We start from the raw sequence: 25,099 nt of genomic DNA, 5'->3' as shown, positions 1-25,099 counted from the left end.
TTGGAACGGACTCCCCTGGCAGCTGCTCCACACACTGGAAGCACCATCTACTCTAAAGGTCGCATGGTTGTGGGTAGAAATGCTGGCGGAAGAAAGAGAATATGTCCGCGAGCGGAACGGTGCTCGGTGTTTTCGGTGCCACCAATGCCTCGTAGGAGGAAGGTCCATAGGGTGTCAGCAAACTGGCGCCCTTCATAACGTCTTCCATGATGCCGTTGGTTTCGAAGTGAATGAGGAGGTGCTCTGACCATAATTTTTTCTGTATGGTCTGAGGAAAATTCTTCAATAGACCCGTGCGTCGCCATGGCGGCTGCAGTCATAAGCATAGGCTGCGTGGGCTGCGTGGGACTTCTTGTCGCCAATATTATGTCTTTAGAGCTCTTTAGGTGGTAATGCGCACTGCTTGGCGGTTACATGTGTCCTGGCTTGCTTGGGTTCGGGTATGGTTCAGGTTACTGGATACGCACCGCTACTTCAGTTGTGGCGGCCGGAGCGGGCGAAGGTGGTGCACGGCGCCTCGGAAATTGTATAAACACAAACCGTTGCTGTTGTGGGGCGGGACACAGCACTCATATATATAGACTGGTGCAAGAAGCGCAGCAGCGTTTGTAGTGGCTTTACCCACCGCGTATGAACGATGCCTGCGGCAGGACTGCGGGCATCGTTTCTAAGGTCTTTCACCAAAATACTCTAAATCTGTCCGAAGGGCATGCCTCTAATGTTCGCATGATGGTCAGTGACGCAGGAGATGTTTTAAAAATTTAACGTGGTCGTAATTTACTAATACACCTTAACTTAATAGCCCCACGCCACGTCGTGTCATAGCTGGCGAACTTCTGGTGCTGTTGAAGGCTCGGGAGAGCAAACGCAGCAGTTGCCTTCCATCTCTGGACCGAGCCTTGCCCTTGCCACGCGAACGCAATAAGAGGCCGATTACGTTGATGGAGTGCAGTCAGGGAGAGTAATGCATTGCTTCTTCTGACAAAGGTTTTGCATAGTTGCATGGGCTAACATTTGACGAGACACTGCAAGTCATAGAATGTTTGCACCGCTGAAGTACCGAATAGCTTAAGAAGTATTTGCGCATATTTACCATAACGATCGTTTTGGCGGTGCTCATGTTGAAATACCGTTTACAAGGGCGAAGGCCAGTAAGTCACAAAATTTGCAGTTTTACCATGTATGTTTTCGCGTCCGCGTATTAACTAAACATAATAACTTTACTGTACTGAAGCTGCGCAACATACTCGACAAAGAAAGACTAGAAATTAATGCAACCTAATCTAGCTGCAAATGTATTACAAACATTTTTAAAACGTCTTCTAATAAGATGTTTTCGCCCCCATTAATGAAGCATAATTTAAATGGTGAAAGTATGGTTTCCAGATCACGAGTCGTTTCGATCACAGAACGCCAGTTTCACAGAACACCACCACGATAACAGAACGCCACTACGTCAAGGTAACATGGACGCATTAAAGATGCACTAATATGCCGAACTAAACTGATTTCATTTTATAGCCGGAGACCCCGTTCCAGAAGGGAAGAACAGAAAAAGGCAGCCCGCCAAACGATCTCACACTGGCTGCAAAGAGCCGCTGGGGTGAATGGATTTTTTTGGGTATAATGAATGAACGAAAAACTTTATACGGGATAGAGGGTGGCAGGAGGAACTACTTGAACTAGGCCTCCTCTGTCATCCCCTCAGTCCACTTCAGGATGGCCTTCAGAAGGTCACACCTCGAGCTGCGCCATACAGCCTCCAACTGCTCCTCACTAGATAATGATTGCTTGAGGAAAGGGGTGTTTAGGACACCTTCACATGATGTGGTTTAAGTCTGCTTTGGGAGAGACGCAGAATTCGCAAGAGGGAGAAAGGTCAATGGAGGGATGAATGCGGTGGAGTAGGTGAGGGGTGTGAGTCTGTAGCTGTCGCTACAGAGCTTCACACCTGCGCGGGGATTTGCGCATGAGCAGCGGAAAGGTCAAAGGGCCTAATTGGTTGTGTGAGCGCATGTCGTGGTAGGCTATAAGCTGATCCCATGCTGTAAACGGCAGCGCCTCCTCCGTAGAGAGGTACGACACAACTGATGTCTGTGCCTGGACTGTGAATCCTAGGGCACTGGCATGAACAGCCTTGTTTGTGGCAAGGCCCACACGTGACGGAATCCCGATTAATGCTACACTTTAATGGAAACGATGGGCCAAAAAGAGAAAATGGGCTGGCTTAGAGACCCTTCCTGCTCCGAAGTTACGTATGGCTGTTTAATAAAAATTTTTGCATCGCACTATAACATTGTCGAGCCCTTTCAGCCACGTATACGACATCGCTCTGAAAACTCATCTTCTCTGTGGATCCTCTCTAGCGGCATTTTCAACCTTCCGTTCCATGCCGACGCAATTTTCGACCAGTCACCGCAAGCTAAGTGAGGCAAAGAAGACCAATCGCGGACGCCGGCCCCACCCTCCTCATCCGATTATCGACTTTCGCCGCGGTAGCTCGGAACCACGAAAACCCTCCACACTTATGGATGCTCCTCGTCTCTCGTCAGCCAATTAAACAAGAAAAAGTAGTCAAGGTAGGCAGTGCTGTTAGCTTTGGAAGCAAACAAAATGGATCTATCATAAACAAGGAGAGCGTTTGATTTGATTGTTCAAACAACGCTAAGGGTCACCGACCGATACTTGCGTCGGCGGCAGCGTAAATTTGACGTCAGGCGATTGGACTAAGAACACATTCGAATAGTTATACATTTAGGGCCCCATCAGGATATGGCCGCCATTCATGTCAAGTCTATTTTCTAAGATGTATAAGGAAATCCATGAGACGAGTGAAGTGAAATAGCATGCATGACACAAATGGCAAGACATGAATGCCGCGACCTGATTGTTATGACTGGCATAAATGAAATGAGGTGATGACTACGTGGTCGTTTCTTTAACTGGATACGCACCAGCATATGTGTGGCAAGACACGCGTGCCTGGCAAGAATGATATGGCATGACATGTTTATGCATAACTTGTCATTAATTTCATGTCATGACTTACATGATATGTCACACAATTCATGACATTCATTTCATTACACGCGTGTAATTCATATGATAACAATTACGTCAATGAGCAAAACGTGAACAAGGTGAATGCAGGAGCCAACGTTTCGACAAGTGGACTTGTCTTCTTCAAGGCGACATATGCTTTCCTCGCCGCAGTAAATATAGGTGGGGTTCTTCTAAAGGGGAGAGGGTGTAAGGCGGGAGGACGCGGAAAGGAGGGAGAATGTGCTGGCGTATCGAATTGAGAGTAAAGGAACGCTGTATACAAGGTCAAAATCAGGGCATCCCCCCCCCCACCCCGGTCTGTCAACACACGCGCGTTAGCCGGCGTGTCAGGGGGCGTCTGACACGCCGCCTGGAGAAAAAAAAATTTTCTTTTCCATTCCTCCCCCCCCCCTTTTTTTTTCCAGGCGGCGTGTCAGACGCCCCTGACACGCCGGCTAACGCGCGTGTGTTGACAGACCGGGGAGGGGGGTGCCCTGACTTTGACCTTGTATACAGCGTTCTTTTACTCTCTATTCGACACGCTAACACATTTTCCCTCGTTTCCGCGTCCTCCCGCCCGACACCCTCTCCCCTTTAGAAGAACCCCACCTATATATACTGCAGCGAGGAAAGCATATGTCGCCTTGAAGAAGACAAGTCCACTTGTCGAAACGTTGGCTCCTGCGTTCACCTTGTTCACGTTTTGCTCATCGTCTTGAATTTCCATCTCCCGCATTCCCCGTCTTTTCTCAACAATTATGTCATGTCATTCATATCGAAATATACATCCAGGTCAAGAAATTACCACGACGCATCATGTTATTCATACCATTGATGTCATGAAATACATGCCATGACACGCATGTGATGGCACTCATGTCATGAGATGACATGCGGATGCATGTTTTGTCATTCATGCCATGAGTCACATGACATGTCATAAAATCCATGTTACTCTTGCCGCAAAATTTGTCATTCACGTCATGCCACGCATGTCATTAATGTCATGTCATCCATGTCAGGTTATGCATGGATGTCCTTGGTATCTGGTAAAAACTGAGTTAAAGAAAAGACATCATGTCATTCGTATCATCTGTGTCCTAATATGCATTTCATGACAAGCATGTGATGGCACTGATGTCATCACATCCCATTTACGTCACGTATGCATGCATGTGATGGCCCCCATGCATGGAGGAAAAAAACAAGGTAGGAGAGGCCTTGACGTCACGTTTTTGAAGCCGGAAATGCAGCCATCTTGGTGTGCCATCTCCCGTTGCGCCTCCAATCAGCTGGCGGAGTAGATAGGCGGGAGCTTTGAACTTGCATTGCTAAGAGCCACCAGCAGTGTATGCTGTCGACGCGCGTAAGAACAGAGCATAGGAAACTTCTGTAATAGTTTTAGCGAAGCAAACGCGCTCTTGTGCTTTTCCGTGGCACGTTGAAGACGACGACGAAGACCCACGCCATGATTACTTGATTTTGTTTGTTGCTGACTGACAACTCACATTCACAGACCCAAAACACAACTATCAAGCTTACACACCACGCTCCAAAGTCAGGTTGTCTTGCGAAACGTATCTTCTGCGAGAAAGACACGGATCGAAAAAACTTAGCTCAATTTTCAGAGACCTAGGGCAGGAGCGACAGCTTCAGGAGCACGGTTGCTGTGACAACGTTGACGTTTGGGGTGCCATTCTCAGTGCTGCTTTGCGAAAAAGAGCCCGTGACTTTCGCCACACTTTGTCCAATACGTCCGTGCTTGCCGGGGCCTCTCCTATGCTTTCCTTCCTCCATGCGCCCATGCCTACTCCGATTTATACAGAGTGAAAGAAACGACATGACGGCATCAAGACGCACGATGATGGAGGGACGGACGGACGGACGGACGGACGGACGGACGGACGGACAGACAGACAGACAGACAGACAGACAGACAGACAGACAGACAGACAGACAGACAGACAGACAGACAGGCAGATTCAAAGTGCCTGAAATTTCCTCGGAATGCTTTGCATGAACGCGAAGTACAACCATGAATGAAAAACGCCTAAATTCTTGTGGGAACACGAACATGTGCAAAATTTCCCGACATGAGTTCAAAGAAGGCACAGGAACGTCTACAAGAACACAGATAGGCAAGCACAGTTTCGCTGGCGAGAAGACCAACGTAAGGACACGTAACTACGTATAACAACCTTACATCCGTGACGCATGTTTAATCTATTCTGTTGTAATACATGTAGATGAGTGGGCTCTCACATTTTAATTTAATACAATACTTACAATTTCTTTTGATCCCAAGGTATCTAAAGCGCCCAGCGCCATTTCAGCACAGCTGGTAACCTTGAGATTATTTTCCTTGTTTCTTTGATTAACCGAGCGGCCCGATTATTATTAACCATATCAAAAATCGGGCCCCTCGGTCAACCCCCTTCCTTCTCTTTTATTACATAACGAGGGTCTCGAATCCGGCAACGTTGATGTCCTCAGGTAGCACGTCTGGGTTTCTTGACCAGTCGCCTTTACCCTGAAAGCTCTCGTAGTCGTGACGCCTGCGGCAGAAAGGATGTTGGACATCCGTCACCAAGGTTTGTGAGTGGTGGCGCTGGCTAACACTTCCAGTGTTAGTTCTGGTAGCAACACATGGATCTGGATGGAAAGGCGGCGGCGCGGTAGCTCAATTGGTATAGCATCGTGTAATGCGAGGACGTGGGATCGTTCCCCACCTGCGGCAAGTTGTTTTTTTCCTTCATCCACTTTCAGTTCCTTTAAGTCATAATTTATTTATTTCAATTAATAAGTACAAGTAATTTCCCGTGTGTTGTTCTTGGTGTATTTGTTTGTTGGCTTCTTATGATTTGTTTCTTTGATTGCGATACCTGTTATACAGACAGATATTTCCGCCGCCGCCGCGAGGGCCCTGATAAAGTCCAAGTGATACGATCGCGGCCGTGCGCCGTATGTTGTAGCCGCGAGGGAAAGCATGCGACTATGAGGCGAGAAGGATGACGGCTTGATCTCCTCAATGGGGGAGGAAGATGTCTTCTCGCGCGTGTCTGGGGGGAGACATCACGATTTTCTTCGGCTGCGTATGGAGCGGCATAGGGAGGCCGCGCGAGCCCGGGAGATAACCTGCGGTGGGCACAAAGCCCACTCTAGATGGCTTGGTGCGCGCTGTGTTCTCGCGCACCCAGTTCCCGCGAAGCAAGAGCGCCCACGAAGGGCAACACACGCGCCGCTGCTGCCATCCCGTCAGCGTTCGGACAGCGAGTGTCCGCGGCCATCGAGTGAGGTATACTCATACGTGCGTGTGCGCGCGTGAGACCATGCTTGTTAATTTAGTTAGTAAGCCAATGTTTATAGCAGTTTATACGGCCGAGATAAGCTCACCTCACTTCATAGCCGTCTACTAATATGCTATCACAATCAATGTTTCATCTTTCGCGCGAAGCTGCGACTTTGTAACTGGTTAATGAGTGACAGCCCAACAATATTTAGTCATCAGTAATGTGACTGTTTCTACCATGATGCAACTCGTTTTGGAGCGATGTGAAACACTCAAGAGATTGGAGCCAGAGAAAGCCATCTCCAGTGGAACGTTCAGCTGCTCCCAGAGCAATGGGAGGAGCCACGTTTTCGAGATGTTGAATCAAGGTCGCGCTCCTAGTTCTAATCTGAGAGCACCTTCGAGTCCACTGAGCTGGAGCGCAGCGCTCTGAATTACCGAGGCAAATGTGTACCGAATGCTCTATTCAGACTATACGAATGCCAGTCGCACTGCCAGAGCTCTCTAAACACTCGAAAGCGACCAGACGAATTTGGCGTAAGTCTTCGCCTTGCAGTGCCAGATAGAGGGTACTTGAGAAGGCCGCCACGGTACTGCGGGTTATATTAAATCATTGTATTCTGTACAAAATTTAGGGCCCGCGTGGTGTGCTGTGCTAAGCCGTGGATGCTGTAATGAATTTATAAACTTTCTGTTCTAACTCATATTTAATGCAATGGCAGCCTAACGTAATGTTCAATCGAGAATTATTAGGAGCATTTTGAGTATTGATTAAGCCAGAATCCTGATGATTCGACCAGATGTCTTTGTCAGCAGCAGGTGGACATGAATAACACAAGAGAAGGATATCTGATATTCTGTAACTTTGACTGAGCCTGTCTTTCAGCGGAATAAGCTGCAGTGTTTCCAGGAATATCGCACTGCCAGTGTCACCTGATTGGGCGCGCAAACTTTTGTGCGCTCTTTAAGGGTTTCATGAACTAGATCGACACTAAGCGTATTCGTGTAATATTCTTCAGTGGCGTGAGTTCCGGCTTGAAATTACCCAATTTTGTACCTCCTACAGTGGCGCTATGAGACGTAACGCAGAGTGATTAGGAATCCAATTTCAGCTAGGTGGTTAAAGATCCGATATGTATAGTTTTTGTAGCTACACCTCAAAAATCTATCTTACAACAAATTTAAAACCTACCTAATGTCCTGAGTACTCTTCGTGTAAACACCGTACTATTCTGCTTTACTACTATGCGCATTTACGACAGGTTGGTCTGTAGCTTATCACGCCGATAAAATTCCCATTCCCAGAGCAGTGAGAGAGAAAGCAAGGAGAGGCAGGTAGATCAACCAGGCGAGCATCCGGTGTACTACCCTACACGATGGGTAAAGGGAGCATAGAAAGAGGAAACATTTCTCAAAGAGAAACCGTGGGGCCTCTCGACGGACCCTTGGCGTACGCTGAGCCGCGGCCGCCCTCACAGCCAAGGGGGCGGAGACACAATCGAGCACTCAGGCTCCTCAAAGACTTCAGCACCGATTCGCTATAGACGGATGTGGGTAGGGCCCAAGGATTATTGCGCCATAAAATCTTCTGCTAGGTCCAGTCGACCTAGTACGGTCTGTAAATATCTTCATTGGACGTGATATTGAAGACAAGTGCACAGCATCTGTTCGATAGCTGCTTCGGGACCACAGGTGTCACGCATTGGTGTATCAGTCATTTCAAGATGGAAGAAAAACGTGTTCGCAAATGCCACACCAAGTCATGGCTCCACGGCAGCCATGGCTCCACGGTGCAACTGAAAAGCACTTTTGCATTTTGTATAATTGCTTGAATGATGAGCTGCCTCGCCTTGATGAGCTCGCGTTACACTTCAAACCAACCAAAGACATTAAAATATACGTGGTACAGGCTATTCGCACATTTCGTACAGTAAGCACCGATGTTGTGCACTTGCATGGTTGGCAGAAACCAAAGCCCCAAAATTTACTCCTGTACGGAAGTAATCACATTTAAGCCAAAAACATCACATACATACAAAACAATAATGTACACTATTTCGAACCACCCTTCTTTGGCTGCAAGGCCGCAAGCTTTTCTGCGCCATTCACTTCTCACACATGCGCGCCCAAGTGCAGCGTTTCCCTCGACACGATGCGAAGTAGACCTTTGCACGTAAGGAATTATTTGCTCTGCGCAGCCAACACACTACACATACAAATGCATCAGTTTTGCGAGCTGACATCTACACTTTGCGAACACTCATGCACTGGCAATAATGATGGTCATCAAAGATGGCACGTATCCAAGCGAACTGACGCGAATGCCCCGCAGTCGTACTCACTTTTAATCACCTCTTTGTCCAAGCTGCCGAGCCGACGAAACACTCCGATGAAGGCGGACGTGCAGGGTGCCGACAGGCCACCGTCTTCCTGGCTCATCCTCAGAACTTCCGGAAGGGCCTTCTTCAGGGCACCCTGGACCACCTCTCTCATGGAAGACTCCATGTCCTTCCACTTGGTGACCAGTTCGTCTTCATCGTAGCTGTTCGTCGCCCGCACCGTGCGCGGTGACCACGTCGTCATCGCGAGCACAATCGGCAACGTCAACCCAAGCCTCCAAGAGCGCATCTTCGGATTCTCTGCTGTAATAGTGACGGCGTAATAGCCTCCTACAAACTAGGCTTTGTGCGCGCGTTTCCCTTGCTTTATCATGCACGGCCACTATATTTCACCTCGCAGGTGTTCTGAAAACAAACGACTTTTCTTGCGCAGGGCTAATGCGCTCTTCAGAACCAGCCCAGTTTTATCAACCGCCGTTTCACCACGAAGTCAACTCATCTAACCGCGACTAAGTCGGATCAACCTTTGTGAAAGTCGGCAGTCACGTTGGGGCGACGCGCTCTCTGTACTCTCCGACTGTTTGAAGCTGCCGTATTTCGGTTTGGACAAGACAGCTGCATAGAGCGGAGGAGGACAGGTGACCTATAAAAAGAAAAAAAAAATAAAAGGCAGGGAGGGAAAGAGGAGAAGGTTTGAAATTGGGTTCGAAGCGCGCGCGCTTTCGACGACCGGTCCCGCCTCTTTCGCGACTCGTCACGGGGCGAGGCATATGAAAAAGTCCATGTTTGCGCTTAACTGGAGGGGAGGACACGTTGCAACGGGGGCAAGGGCCGCATGGTGCGGCAGATGAGCGAGAAGGAGCAAAAAGCATTCCTTGTTTTTGGGGCCATCAATATTGCGAGGTGTAAATGTAATGAATTTAAATGTAAGAACCTAAGAGAAAGCAGCGGTTACCCTCTTAGCCCATCCTACTGCCGTAAGGGGGCCTCTTGATCGTCGGGAACTGCAAGAATGGATCAGTGAGGAAGATATCGACAGCGGATAGATGGACAGTGACATGCTAGAGGCAGCCGAGTGTTTTTGCATTGCAAGTCGCTAAAATGAGGTGAACGAATGCTTCCCGAAGGTTGCCGGCACCCTGCGAGGTAAATGTGGCTCAGAGTGAGCGGTCATTGACGAGAGGTTTATTGAAGAGCTTCCGCGTCCGTGAGCAGGGGCCCGTGCAAGGAGTCGCGTCAAGGAGGTCGAAAGAGTGCAAATGGAGAGGAGGGGATAAGGAGGAAAAGAAGAAAATTTAAAGAAAAAGGAGGGAAGACACGGAAAACCCCGTACGATAGATGCGACATATGCAAACCGTCAAAGGGGCGCGCTTGTGGGAAAGGAAGTGCGAAGTGCATGCTCAAGTGCGAACACCGCGAGTTAACATCCAGGCGCCGTTCATGGCGTTCCAGACAAATTGAGCTCGTACTTCACTGTGGACATAGAATTTGCATGTACCGACCAAGTGTCTGTCTAGTGGACGAGCGAGAAATAGTTCCACTACACGGTCTGTTTAGCCGTGCTTAACGTGCTGCAAATCACACCCGGCAAAATCGCGATTTCTGTCGCTATCTCAGCGTCGTTGTCGCCCCACTCTCTCGGCATCTTCATGCCCGGAATCACCGCGCAGGCGTTGCGCTTGACGTTGCCTCTATTTCGTGAAACTGTGACAAATTTGCAGCGCTGCGTCACGCGACAAGAGGAGCGCGGTGGGACTAATCGTTATTGGGACTTTCCTGCATATCTTTATTTTCGTGTGCGTCGCCAGAGGATGTGCGTGATGCATTGTTTGAGGTTGTGAAGACATTAAGTTCCACTTGTCGCCCAAGGAACTGTTGACCAATTTAGTTAAGAAACATTCACTTTTGTGGTGACAACTGGATTCAAAAACGAGGCCCGCTATTTGTCCGCTATATGGGAAGCGTTCACCACATGCCGTGCGCAACATTTTCGCCGCAATAACTGCGATCAATGCATGAGTTTGTGGCGACACACTCCGCGCTTATTTCTGCGCCCCCTCCGTCTTCTTATCATCTGGCCCGGCATAGCACAGCTGCACGCTGGACCGCATGGTCGATAAAACATAGCGCCACCGCCACGTCACCCGAGGTATGCGTCACCGACGGTGGCTATAAAAACAGGCTGCCTGGCTGAGAAAGACCGCCATCTACATTCCGCTACTGTGACGAACGTAGCGTTGGTATGCCCGTCCGCTGCCATCGTTAGTTGAATAAAGAAGCGTTACGTTTTTATGTTGGGATTCGTCCTTCGGCAGACACGACATCCCACAAGTTTAAACAGTGTTAGATGTAATACATGCCTATAATTTATTTTAACTAATAAATAAATGTATGTATATATTATTATTTTTTTCTATTGTATGGCAGTTTTGAACTAGGATATGGGCTGCTTGGTTCAAGTCCTCACAGCACTGTGCTTCTTTTTTTTTCGCATGAGAATTGTTGGAAATTCTTGTGAACCGACGCACACATTCAGCCCCATTGCTAGTAACTGCTGTTCACATAAAAAAAAAAGGATCCTATCAATGCAGCATTGCGAGCCGGAAATAGCAGACGCTCGCCGTCGGACCGTAAGATGGATAGCCACAGCCGCGTTCTTCGCATCGAACTAAATAAGCAACAGAGGCTTGAAATGAAGCAGCGCGGGAAAGGATGTAAATCAGCCTACTACAATCTCTGGGCGTGTTTTAACTTGCCATATTAGGTCTCAAGTGCTTTCAAGTTACGTATCGGATGCGTTAATGTCACACATCGCCTTCACCGACAAACTAATACGCAGAGGCATTTGTGCCCGGCCTGTACACACTGCTGCGAAACACTTGAGCAATTGTTGTTAAATGCCCAACTTTATGGACTTGTAATAATATTAATATATTAGTAATAATAATGGCGCAGCATCTGGAAAAGTACCCGTCGTGGTTGCTTAGTGGCTTTGGTTTTGGGCTGCTGTGCTGCTAAGCATGAGGTAGTAGGAAAGAATCCCGGCCACGGCGGTCGCATTTCGATGGAGGTGAAAATGCGAAAGCACTCGCGCACTTAAATTTAGGCACACGTTAAAGGACCCCAGGTGGTCAAAATTATTCCGGAGTCGCCCACTATACGGCACGCCTCATAATGAGATGCAGGTTTTTGCGCGTAAAACCTCATAATTTTTTTTATGCTCGAAAGGTACTGGAACAGAAAGGAAAAATAGCCAGGAGAAAACACCTGATTAATTTTTTTCGTCGTAATTTGTTTAATGGAATGAAGGCAACGCTTGGTTCTGTCTTCATGTTTAAAAAATGGCACTTGTAACTATGTTACGTATGCAGCAGCGTGAAATGTATTCTGTTTATTGAAAAGATGAAGGTGGGACCAATGCGGCTCCATTATACAGCCGCTCTTTATGCCCATCTAAGCAAACACACACGCACATACAAATGAAACTTTTCATCTCAACAAGCGCTACACATGCATCGCACCGGCTAAATTCTCAGCACCAATGATAGTGTTATGTTAGAGTGTCAATTTAACGGAAATCACGGGGAAGGCGGGAGATGGAAATTCAAGACGATGAGCAAAACGAGAACGAAAGCGGGAGCCAACGTTCCGACAAGTGGACTTGCCTTCTCCAAGGCGACATATGGTTTCCTCGCCACAGTATATATAGGTGGGGGTCTTCTAAAGGGGAGGGGGCGGCATTGAGCGAAGGTGTGGAATTGAGAATAAAGCAGTGCTGTGCACTCTGTCTGTCGATCACGTGTCAACGGCCGTGTGTCAGCCGGCGTGTGGAAAAACATTCAGAAGTGTGCGACTGCACTGGCTGTTGCTGCCTTTGCCAAACATTTTGCCAGTCTATTCGTCACTACCAGGTGAGCACCAGTGAACAGCAGTAGCATGCATTAGCAAATTCCGTTACAATAAAGTTGGAAGATCAGGTAACAAAGTTTCGCAGCCTGTTTCTTTCTGTGCACGTATAGTCCAGTCTGGGTAATATTTTCGACTGCTTAGTTACAGCATCGCGGAAAATTATAGGCTGGCCACGAAACGTTGTTTTTCAAAATTAGGTTGCAATAGACTACAAATATTCTTGTTTTCGCATTGCAATGTTGTGTTAAGTAGCGGCGCAAATGTCAGTTCCGTGGTTGTGTCCTCACAGCATACGTGTGACGTCCCTGTCGTCCGCGCGGCCGCACGCACGGTAAGTGGAAATCGCGGGAGGCTAACGCTTGATCGTCGCATGATCATAAAAAAGAAAGAATATGAAGGTTTATCTGCCTGGCGTGTCCTGTAACACTTACATAATAGCTGAAAACCTAATTTCTGACGCATGTGGTATCGATGAAATCGTCACGTATAGAATTCGGGGTAAACCCCGCGGTTGCGAACAAACACGGGCGCTTTCTTCGACTCTCGATAATATGAAAGCCATTCACTTTCTGACGGCAGACTTTCAGGTTTGTTACTCAGGAGAGAGAGAGCGAGATAAACATTAGTGAGGAAAGTTGGACAGGTCTGCCTGAGGGTCATGCCTGTAGCGTGCTCTTCCATGCCGGGGAAGGAGTGTATAATGATTGATGATTCATGGGGTTTAGCTTCCCAAAGCAACACCGTGTCTACGAGGGGCGCCAGAGCGGGGAACTCCGGATTATTTTCTACGTTTGTCTAAATCATGAATATACACGAGTAATTTTGCATTTCGCCACATAGTAATTCGGCCACCGTGGCCGGGTATTGCACCTGCAACATCGTGCCAAACTAGCAGTGCAACACCATAGCCTCTAAGCAACCACGTCGGGTAGGAAAGGGTTTATAGGAACGTCAAAGATGGCCTGGAAAATCGAAGATGTAGGTTCGTATGCAGAAGGCTGCTGACGATAGATGCACAGTGTATCGTTACTGGCCAATAGTACATGCACACTTCACGTCGCACCCACCTCGGCTCACAGAGGTCGATGCTAGATGAGTGTATGGGCAGGAAGCCGTCTAGAGACTTTTTCACGGCATTTCCGTATGTGCCGCCATGCTTCGTCACATGGTGACGCGTCCAGTGCTTGTCTCAGCTGCCTCCGTTGCCTCCGTATATACAATGGATGTGCATGACGTCGCTGTGGCTAAGAAGACCTCTGTTTTCTTCAGAAGACATTTAAGCACTTTTAGAGCTCATTACGAGTCGTCCAAAGGGCCCGAAATTCGTATACGGTGGTTGAGTAAAAGCGGGGCTAGAAATGTATTCCAAGCTATTCAAGCTTTCCGCTTATGAATTAAATCAGAATCAGTGCTTTGTTTTGAATTATTTATTTGCCAAACACTTTGAACCGCTGGCTTTTCGTCTTTCTGACTCCCCACCAGTACAAGGCTCCTAGATGCAGTCACTGTCTGCGACTGCGGACGCGAGCTGAGTTCCGGTAGATTTGTACTTGTTACGCAAAAGGCTTGGGACGTAGATGTTCTGTCCATTGTAATAATAATAATAATAATAATAATAATAATAATAATAATAATAATAATAATAATAATAATAATAATAATAATAATAATAATAATAATAATAATCAGCCTATATTTATTTCCACTGCCAGACGAAGGCATCTCCCAGCGATCTTCCCCTGTCTTGCGCTGGCTGATTCTATCTTGCGTCCGCAAATTTCCTAATTTCATCTCCCCATCTAACGTTCTGCCGTCCTCGACTGCGCGTCCCTTCACTTGGCATCCATTCTGTAGCCGTGATGGCCCACCGTGTAGCAAAGTCGGGTTATCGCAAGTCACTCGCCAACTCTGCGGACCGTCCCGAGAAGTTTGGCTTCAAACTTTCGTGGGGTCTCAGTAAAGTTTTCGTTCGTTCTCTGTCCTCGCTTCACCGCTGGAACTTGAAGCTTCTCGGACGATGATCGGCAGTTGTTGATCAAACGCAGGCAGGAAGCGATGAGATCAGATGTACAAGAAATATTTATAGGTAAACTTTTCTATATACATGGCAGGTAAAACAAATACATTAGAAACTTGAACAATTGAGAAACAAAGTCTCACTCTTCGACTGTCTCAATGACTGTTAGAGCCCAGACTCGTTTTAACGTACATAGTACGGAGGCTCACTGATCTATCAGCAATCCTGATTTCAGCCAAGTCTAACGTACATGGTACGGAGCCTCACTGATCTATCAGTAATCCTGATTTCAGCCAAGTCTGAGGGACAGCATGTCGTCCCGATTTTTATAGCCCAAATATACAAAGAAAAAAAAGGCGGTAGGGCCGTTGGCCCGTCCCACAGGTTCAGTTGCCAATCAGGGTGAACCGTTTGTTAAGCCACAACCCACAGGGATGGGCTTACTCTTAAAAATAAACATATTGGAAAACAAAGCTCTTTTCCTTCTTCGCCAAAACTCCGTTGCCCTCTCATTTCTTCGTAGTTAGTGACGGGCTCAGCAAAACACGCCAGGCCCGAACAAGTTATCGCTAGACCGTTTCAAATCCCAACGGCGTCTAGGCCGCAAATGTCTCGGAAGCAGGGGCATCGATACCACGTAGTGCGGCCGTACTCAAAGTTTGTCCGCGTGGGAGACTGATGGTCCTCCTTGTCCTTCAAACTTATTGTCTACAAGACAAAGTTCTCCGAGTGCGTGTTTCCAAGACGCCGTCGTCCGAATGCACTCTTTACGTGTGCACCGCGTTCCTACAGCGTGCACTGTAAGCTGGCCTTCGACACCACACCGGCAGTCGCACCCAACAACATGGCTGGCGATTGCGTTCCGGACGCGTAGAAGATTAGGTCCATGCTCACTGCATGCGGAACGGGGTCAGAGTTGCTAAGCCCTTCTTAACCTCGGCGGCGCCTCCAATTAGTCAGGCACTCGGGAGCCACACTCACAATACCTTGTACAGCGGTCCCTTTCAAGGCTGGTCTGTGTGGACTCGTGTGACCGTCGGCGGACTGCCAACACCGTGCGCACAATTCCGACTTCCCGGAATCGGCACTCGCCCACCTGGCACCTGCCGCGACGCGTCACCCAACACCGCGCGGTGCCTGTGACCCCACATAACACAGCAACTGTCGCCCGGCTGACACGGGGGCAAGTGAACCCCCTCTCTATGCACAAAGCACGTGGCCGATTCGTGACACTTAAGAACCCGAACAATCAGAGCGACCTTACACGTCCCTCCTAAAGAGTATACCGGGCTCACAATGTGCCCAGCTATACTACAAGAGCCAAAGGGCGCTGTATCCTAGAATTTAGGCTCTGAAAGTTCCGTCAAAGAAAATTGACATACGCTGCCCAACACGGGTGCTGTGGAGTCCGTAAGGAACATGAAAATGAACTAAAAAGACCACGAAAAAAAAAACAATTTTCTCACAGTGATAAAAGAAAAGGGCGAAGGCTCAACACATTCATGGCAGTGAGCATGCAAAAGAAATACTCATGTAAGTACAGGAACACTTTCCAACGCGCTGCACTGTACAACAGCATAAAAGTGACATATACAGGGTATATACATAGTATGTACACAGTCTTATAACCCTCACACACATGGACGACAACAACCATCGAAAGTTCCATCAAGGCTGAACTGTCCCACGCACACTTCCTTCGGGTGAACGGGAACATTCACGCCTGTCCTAGCTGGCATGGCTGTTTTTGTCTATCCTTTCTTTTCTGCTCTTTACTCGATTGGCTCCCATGAACGATTCGAGAGCCTTGATAATGCATCAACATTGGCGTTACATGTTCCTTTCCGGTGACGCACCGTTACATTATAGCGCTGTAGTGAAAGCGCCCATCTTGCTAACTTGTCCCCCTGCGGATTGCTGGTTGTCAAATATGACAATGGGTTATGATCAGAGACAACATTCACCACTGCTCCGAAAAGCCAGTAGTCAAATTTCTTGAGTGCCCAAATAATAGCAAAGGCTTCTCTCTCTATAGTCGACCAGCGCGCCTGTGTCGGGTTAAAGCGATGGCTAGGAAAAGCGATCGGCTTTTCTTTTCCGTCCGCTGACATTTGAGCTAAACAGGCACCAGCCACCGTCGCCGACGCATCAGTGAATAGCCGGTACGGCTGATGAGGCTCAGGAGTGTTCATGGCGACAGCCAGACAGAGAGTTAACTTTTGACTTTCGAACTCGCACTGCGCATCTTCCAACCATGGAATTGAATTAGGAACCCCTCGCCTTGTCAAAGCTGTAAGCGGGCTCCCCGCATCGGCGTAGTTCTCTCTCAGAGTTGAGGGCACCGCAATTTCACCCGTCCAAGTTTGCTGCAACATTGATAGGGACTCATTTGGGTTTCTACCGTACAATGGCCTGAACGGCGCCACCCCGGTGGTATCATGCGGCACTTCGTGATACGCCCAAAGAACAAATGGGATCAGCTTGTCCCACTTTCTTCGGTCCCGTTCCATTACATGATACAACATATTTTTGAGGACTCTGTTCCATCTCTCAACCACTCCATTGCTCTCAGGGTGTTCAGCAGTGGAGAACCTGGGTGAGCAACCCAGTTTTTCTAACATTAGCTGTGTCAGCTGAGCTTTAAAGTTCGTGCCTTGGTCTGAACAGATCGTTTCCGGCACTCCAGTACGACTAAAAATTTCCAGTAAAGCCTCGCATGTGGCCCTCGCTCTCAGGGATCGCAGCGGCACTGCCTCATTGCGTCTTTCTTCTGGTAGGACCAGTTGTCTGACTTTGACTCCCGCTAGGGAATCCCAATGGCACAAAAGTCCGTCTGACACGAACATGTCAGCTTTGCCGTTTCTAGCATTATTCCAGGCCTTTTTCTGGCTTTCATCGGCAAGCTGAGCAGCTCGAAATTCCTCCCGCTGACTGTGCACCCCAGTGACTTCTTGTATGAGACTATTCTCTTGCAATTTAGGGATTTCATCTGTCGTTTCTTCGAAACTTAGACCGCAGTCCGGCTCAGTGTTATCGACCATTTCGACTGATCGGACCCCAACGGAACTGGCTACCCGCGGAATATTTTCTCCTCCAAACTCCTCTGTTTCCTGCGCCTGTAGTAGTTCCCAATCTCCCTTTGACAGCAGGCAGTCAACCCCGTTTGCAAGTTCGTCTGTAACCGCGCACACCAGATCGATCCTCTGCGGTTGTATCACAGCCCCCGGGCGATGCATGCCTACGGGCAGCGTAGCTAGGTTAGCTCGAATGGTGTTTCCAAATGCCGACTCGAGTTTTACTGTTCGTGATGGCTCCTGTAAAACGACGGGCAACATACTTTTACGGACCACCGTTATCTCACTACCTGTGTCCAACACAGCTTCTGTTGCTACATCCCCGCACACGATAGGGATGAGGTCCAGCTTTGACTTCCCTGAACTAGCATTTTGAGCTAAGACTTCTACTCTAGCGCTTAGCACCCTTTCTTGCTCTGGTGGAGGTTCTTCACTTACAACAGCAACCTTCTGTACCCTTTGTTTTTGCACAGTCGGCGCCTTCCCCTGCGGTTCTTTATCTGACGCTTTTGTGCAGTCTCTGGCTAGGTGACCCTGTACATGACACACGTGGCATTTCAAATTTGTCCTCTGCGGGCTAGCTAGTTTTGCGTGCTGCAGCAGTGAGGCTGTTGCGGCTGGCTTAGTTGCTCGTCCTTTCCATTTAGCTTGCTCGAAAGTCTCGAGCACTTTCGCCACCTCCACTGGCTTAAACCAATCTTCGCCCTCCCGCAAAAGAACATATTCAAGGGCTTCTGAGCTTAGACTGGCTTTCATACGGTCAGCGACCATAAGCTCCGTCATAGCTTCTTTGGTGTTTGCATTGCGAGATTGAAGGTAATAGGCCAAATAAGTTCTCGCGCGGGACGCGAACTGAGCCCAAGTTTCCTCCTTTCGTTTAGATGCCTTTTCAAACCTCTCCAAGTATTTAGCTGGCGTGAGCTTAAGTTCATCTAATACCGCCTTCTTTACAGTCTCATAATCTGTACATTCCTCGTCATTGAGGCCACGCAACAGATAGCGAACCCGCTCGGCCAGCGCAGGCATGATCAAATGTACACGGCTATGTGCTGGTAGTTGAAAAGATGCAAACAACTTTTCGACCTCATCAAACCATATCGGAACGTCAGCGTCACGCGGCAACCGGTATGCCTTAAGCACTTTAGCACATTGTGCTATTCCATCCGTGATGGCACCGCGCCGATCGCTTCCTTCCGACACCGAAGGCGGCCTGCCCGACTGCTCAAGCTCCACTCTCCGTAGAGCAATGCGCTCGCACTCTAGCTGTAGGCGCACCTTTTCTAGCTCCAGCTCCAGGCGTCTCACCGCCATGGCCTCTGGATCTGTCGTGCTCGGAGCCTGCGAAGCGCCTTGCGTCTCACTATCCATTTCAGTATCCGACGTCTCAGACTCGGTCTCTCCGACGCGTTGCAGTTCCTGCCGTCTCTGACCCTCTCTTTGTTCAAATGCAGTATCAATGTTTACGTTCGCCTCAATCGCGTTTGCTGTTCTGCGCGTGAACACCATTAACCTCACTGAACAACAGCCATGCCAACCTCGACAAAACGCAAGGAATCCCGCTCACCCGTTGCTGCTGGGGGCGCCGCCTGACGTCCTCGTCCAGATGAAGTGCAACCCTTGCGGAATTGGCTGGTGGCCCTCTGATGCCTTGCGCCTGGCTCGCTGCTCGTTGCTCGTTGTGGGGCTTGCCGATCCTGTCGACTGCGCCAGTAAAGTTTTCGTTCGTTCTCTGTCCTCGCTTCACCGCTGGAACTTGAAGCTTCTCGGACGATGATCGGCAGTTGTTGATCAAACGCAGGCAGGAAGCGATGAGATCAGATGTACAAGAAATATTTATAGGTAAACTTTTCTATATACATGGCAGGTAAAACAAATACATTAGAAACTTGAACAATTGAGAAACAAAGTCTCACTCTTCGACTGTCTCAATGACTGTTAGAGCCCAGACTCGTTTTAACGTACATAGTACGGAGGCTCACTGATCTATCAGCAATCCTGATTTCAGCCAAGTCTAACGTACATGGTACGGAGCCTCACTGATCTATCAGTAATCCTGATTTCAGCCAAGTCTGAGGGACAGCATGTCGTCCCGATTTTTATAGCCCAAATATACAAAGAAAAAAAAGGCGGTAGGGCCGTTGGCCCGTCCCACAGGTTCAGTTGCCAATCAGGGTGAACCGTTTGTTAAGCCACAACCCACAGGGATGGGCTTACTCTTAAAAATAAACATATTGGAAAACAAAGCTCTTTTCCTTCTTCGCCAAAACTCCGTTGCCCTCTCATTTCTTCGTAGTTAGTGACGGGCTCAGCAAAACACGCCAGGCCCGAACAAGTTATCGCTAGACCGTTTCAAATCCCAACGGCGTCTAGGCCGCAAATGTCTCGGAAGCAGGGGCATCGATACCACGTAGTGCGGCCGTACTCAAAGTTTGTCCGCGTGGGAGACTGATGGTCCTCCTTGTCCTTCAAACTTATTGTCTACAAGACAAAGTTCTCCGAGTGCGTGTTTCCAAGACGCCGTCGTCCGAATGCACTCTTTACGTGTGCACCGCGTTCCTACAGCGTGCACTGTAAGCTGGCCTTCGACACCACACCGGCAGTCGCACCCAACAACAAGGCTGGCGATTGCGTTCCGGACGCGTAGAAGATTAGGTCCATGCTCACTGCATGCGGAACGGGGTCAGAGTTGCTAAGCCCTTCTTAACCTCGGCGGCGCCTCCAATTAGTCAGGCACTCGGGAGCCACACTCACAATACCTTGTACAGCGGTCCCTTTCAAGGCTGGTCTGTGTGGACTCGTGTGACCGTCGGCGGACTGCCAACACCGTGCGCACAATGCCGACTTCCCGGAATCGGCACTCGCCCACCTGGCACCTGCCGCGACGCGTCACCCAACACCGCGCGGTGCCTGTGACCCCACATAACACAGCAACTGTCGCCCGGCTGACACGGGGGCAAGTGAACCCCCTCTCTATGCACAAAGCACGTGGCCGATTCGTGACACTTAAGAACCCGAACAATCAGAGCGACCTTACAGTCTCCGTCAGCCTTGCTTCGGCGCAATGATTCAAGCGGGCGCCCATTCACTTGTTCTTGATACCTCAGCGATACAGCGCGCGTTAGTAAGCGCGTGATCTTAGGTGGTTGTATCTAAATAACGTGCGGGAAACTTACTATGCCAGGAAGCAGCAGTAATATATTTGTCACTGTTTAACTAGCGATAATCACTCTTGCCGATGTTCGGGATTGAAGGTCGTTCTCTGTAGGTTAGCCATAGAACGCTGGTGCATCAAGGAATATTTTATCCCCGATCAAGGCCGTGCATCGCGAAGGGCAGGCGACACAGCCTGTCCTTATCTAGCAGCGGTCAATGTGGTTAGTCACATAGGTGCATTCCATTCCTTAATATGCCAGTCACTATTTTTGCAGCCAATTACTGCACACATCTTCCCTCTACCGTTCCAAATTTTGCAGCACGAATGGAGCGCGTTAGCGAACATCGAGTTGCATTTCCAACAGCTGATCTCACAGTAGCAGCATAGAGAAAAAAATTTCAACAAGAGCGGACACTCCCATAGAGCCCAGCGGCTGAATTGACTGTAGCACACCAAGCGGATGGTATTACCTTCTTCAGGTTTCGGTTTTAGGCGCGCGCGTTTTGAACACCAGTTCGTACAAGCCGCGCCGGCTCCGCTGTTCGGTACAGCATCTTTTTTTTTTTTCGCTTCTGCTGAACCCCGCGTGGCCTTGGCGTGGAATCGTTTCATTATTTAGTAAAAATGATTGCGAACGACCTTTACAGGACTGTGCCGAATCCGTCAGGTGCAATTTCATAAAGAAAACGCAAAACGTCTTCTGAAATGACGAAATGTTTATTTTCCTCTATATAATACTCGTTCCGGGCTTCTTCTACATTCATCCAAAGTTAAGGCACCAGGTAAGCAGCAGTCGTTGCCGTAAGAAGCTTCACCGGATGCCATCAGCTGAAAGAAAGTAAATTACAAGCATGTATCATTTCGGTATAGTGACCTAACAGGAGTATTGCGTGTAGAGGCGAAACGTGCGTAAGTGATGAAAGAGCGGCATTAAAGATAAATTCACTTTTACGTACATTTCGCAGCAAGGACTCCTCCCAAACAATGCCATAAAATCTGAACAAAACATCCGATTTCCATGCATCCTTCCCTTCTCGGGCATTATTTCCTGCACTTTAAGTGAACAAATACACGGGTTACTGCGCGTTTCCAAAACAACTTGGCCTCAGTCGACGCGATGGTACGCCAAGTACACAGAGGTGGCTATAACACAGGCTCTCAGCCAGACCATGTTACACGCTCGCAGAATGCCTTCTAGTCGCACTCAAGACAGATTCGTGGGTGCAACGCCTGTTTTCAGTCGTTCAGAATACATAAAGGTCATGTTCTTGAGCTCCTCCGTGTTATCTTTTAGGCGTCCTGCCAGCGCATGCAACACTCCCGTGTTATCACTCTCGGCATTCGCTCGTCGCGTTTTCGACAAGCGTGAGTACCGAAATAGGGTATATGTTGTTGCAGGGCTATAAAATGCGTCAGAAACGTGTCCCGCTAAAATTCCGTACACGCAAAACTAACTCACTATAGCCGGCTTGCTTTTTTACTAACAGCTTCACAACCCCAGGCGCGGCGAGCATGCCTCAAGATATCCCGAAAAGTTACCAAATAAATCACAATGCTTTTTCGGGTCAGGGAATGCGTCATGAACCAGTAAGATTCAGTACACGCGAAACTAACTGCGGCGCAGCCGAGCTGCTTTTCGCTAACTGCGCGACTACGCCGAGCGCGGCCACTGTGCTTGAAAAGTGCCCCAAAAAGTAGTGAAATTAGCTACAATAATGTCTTCGGTCAGAGAAAGCGCCAGAACTTGTCCCACGTAAGATTCAGTACACGCGAAACTGCGTCACAAGGCCAAGGTGCTTTTCGTCAGAAAGCCAGGTGCGGCGAGCGTGCCCAAAAACTACCGAAATAAGTTATAATTATGCTTGCGCTCATGGAAAGCGTCGCAAACATCTCCCAGTACGAGTAATTAACTCATATTAACTAAGCTTGGACTGCGGAGCTGTTTTTAGAGAACTGCGTCACTATATAGGTTCAGTTTTGTGCAGTAAGCCTAAATGTGCTTGAAGTGCGTCGCAGACTGTCAAACAAAATTCCTCACCTTGCTTTAGCCCAGTAGTGTAGCGGTGCCGTGTAGAAATGCAGACGAAACACATGAGAACGCCGGGAGCCCAATAAACGGGCTACATCCAAAAGAGACGGGTCGCCGAGCATGCGAGTTTCACATGCGCAGACGGCCTCTCTCACTCCTGCGGCTTGTCTGGCGCATGACGTATGCACGCGCGTCTGGAGTGCCGCTAGCTTGTTGCTAGGCAACGCAACAAAATAAGTTGGAAAGTATAAGTTCATTTACGCGCAAAACTTTTTCACTTTTAGTGGGAAAGAATAAAAAAATAAAACGTTGTCTGGAAGTTTATTTCACATTCTTTTTTTCTGATGCTCGCGTCAACTAACGGATGGAGTTGAAACTAGGCGTGACGTGTTTCCTGTTGCCAGTTTTTGAAGAGTGTCCCCTCTTGTTGAATTTCTTTCTCTATGGTAGCAGGGCAGAAGCGGTTATGGTTTGGTATTCGCGCTTGCACTGACGCAACGTGAGGCGCGCCGCGGAAAGCGCCATCTCATTCCTCCAGACCAAGCTGCTCCGTGAAAAGGGTCACTAGGGCGTCCCAGCTAACGTTGGATCGGACACACGGCATAGTAAGCGTGATTTACACACCTGTTCTCGCTACACGCGTATCTGTGCGAGATAGCAACTGCTTCAGGGTGTCGTGCCGCAACCGAGTCCGAAGAGAACGTCTCGGCACATTGTCGATATTTAGGTTGATATTCGGAGCTGCACGCCCGTGGCGGTAAGCGTGGTGGTAAGGCCGGTGCTTTAAAAGACCTGCTCGGCTTATAAAACACGAGAGCTTTATGGAAATTACTGATATGCTGCTACAGCATGTCGGACTGATGATATTGCTTTGCTTTTTTTCTTTTTCGATTCATCTAAATATCTTCTCTCGCGTCTGTGTAGCAAAGTAGATTTGCACGGTGAGCCTGGGTACCTTTACTTTTTACGTTCACTCTCTTTAAACTAGCTTCTTCGGCACTTGAATTTTTCTTTTTCGCGTAGATTGCGGTACGTAGCGATACGTAGCGCTGTGTACGTAGTGCTGTGTGTGTCCCTATGTGTCTTCTTTTGTCGCGTCTTTGAATCGCGCTACCGTACTCCCATTGAAGATGCATAAATCATTGTTTTACATGCTTAAGTGGCCTATCATCAGGACAGTTTGACAGCAAGTCGGCGTAATGCAGCACAAGAACCTGCCTAAGCTTCTCCACGTCTGGTGCCGTTTGGCTATGCGGTGCGCGTCTCTCGTGAGCGTCGCTTCTGTGCTCGTGGGCCACGTCTTGATATACCGTGTGTCCAAGCTAACGTTAGCCAAGGTATTTTCAAAGGCTAAATATATTTAAAAAATCACGGTGCAAAATACCATTAGAAGACCTGCGGTGATCGGTCTATGGCGACCGAACACCGTAGGTCCCACAATGGTATCTTGCGCAGTGATTTTTTAACGTCTTTGTTTTTTTAATGTATTGGCTAACGTTATCTGGAACACCCTATATATCTCTCTGTGACAGTGACGTCGCATTTGATTATTTCCTCTTTGCAAAACAAGAGCGGTTTTGCGTCCCACCCGTAACGGGAATCAGCTGCAGCATGGCCAGGGGTTTGCAGTGTAGGGAACAGCGCCCACGTGTAAGCTGGCAGCACGCGACCAGTCGCAATATCTTTCGAATTACGATATCTGAGGGCAAGGATATCTGAGGGCATGGGAAAGTAAAAAAAGCATCAGCCCTTGCAAGAAAAAATTGCTCACTTAAATTTCAGGTTAAGTGATGAAGTCGCATGGAAATTACACTTTTCGTGACTTCCGTTCAGCAGCAGGATTGGTCTGGGATCAAGGTGACACTCAAAGCTCCTAAGAAAAAAAAAGACGTTTGACGCAACCATGACGCAAATGACTCTGATAAGCAGAAATTGCTCGATCAGCTTCTCGCTTTTGACCTCAGCACAGTATGACGTAGGATTTTATGAAATACTGCTCCATGCTTTCAGTTGTGGCGATGCAGCTTATCGGGTGACGCATGGCAAAAAAAAGCACACGAAACTTCCCGTACAAAACCTATTAAGAAGGCATTGAAATATCATTGGTCAATGTTGAGTTTTTTATTGAGGAATTATTGAGTTTGTTGGAGAATTGTTGGGTTGAGTGCTGAGGGCTCTTGAATATTGGCCAGTGAAATGTAATTGAAACACTATTGGGCATCTCAATGTTGAATAATGTTAAGTTA

At 48.4% G+C, this 25,099-nt stretch overlaps 1 protein-coding gene across 1 annotated transcript; it reads right to left on the bottom strand.

The window, feature by feature from the left end:
- Nucleotides 1-17,327: 17,327 nt before the first annotated feature.
- Nucleotides 17,328-19,364, bottom strand: LOC142566786 (uncharacterized). The gene is made up of 2 exons (XM_075677672.1): nt 17,671-19,364; nt 17,328-17,399 (listed from the first exon to the last, which is right to left on the bottom strand). The coding sequence occupies exons 1-2, from the start codon at nt 19,174-19,176 to the stop codon at nt 17,328-17,330; spliced, it is 1,578 nt and encodes a 525-aa protein (XP_075533787.1). The 5' UTR covers nt 19,177-19,364.
- Between the last annotated feature and the right edge of the window lie 5,735 nt (nt 19,365-25,099).

Source organism: Dermacentor variabilis, unplaced genomic scaffold (genome assembly GCF_050947875.1).
Source record: "Dermacentor variabilis isolate Ectoservices unplaced genomic scaffold, ASM5094787v1 scaffold_13, whole genome shotgun sequence".
In the NCBI taxonomy this organism is placed as follows: Eukaryota; Metazoa; Arthropoda; class Arachnida; order Ixodida; family Ixodidae; genus Dermacentor; species Dermacentor variabilis.
This window is presented reverse-complemented; position numbering and strand designations above follow the sequence as displayed.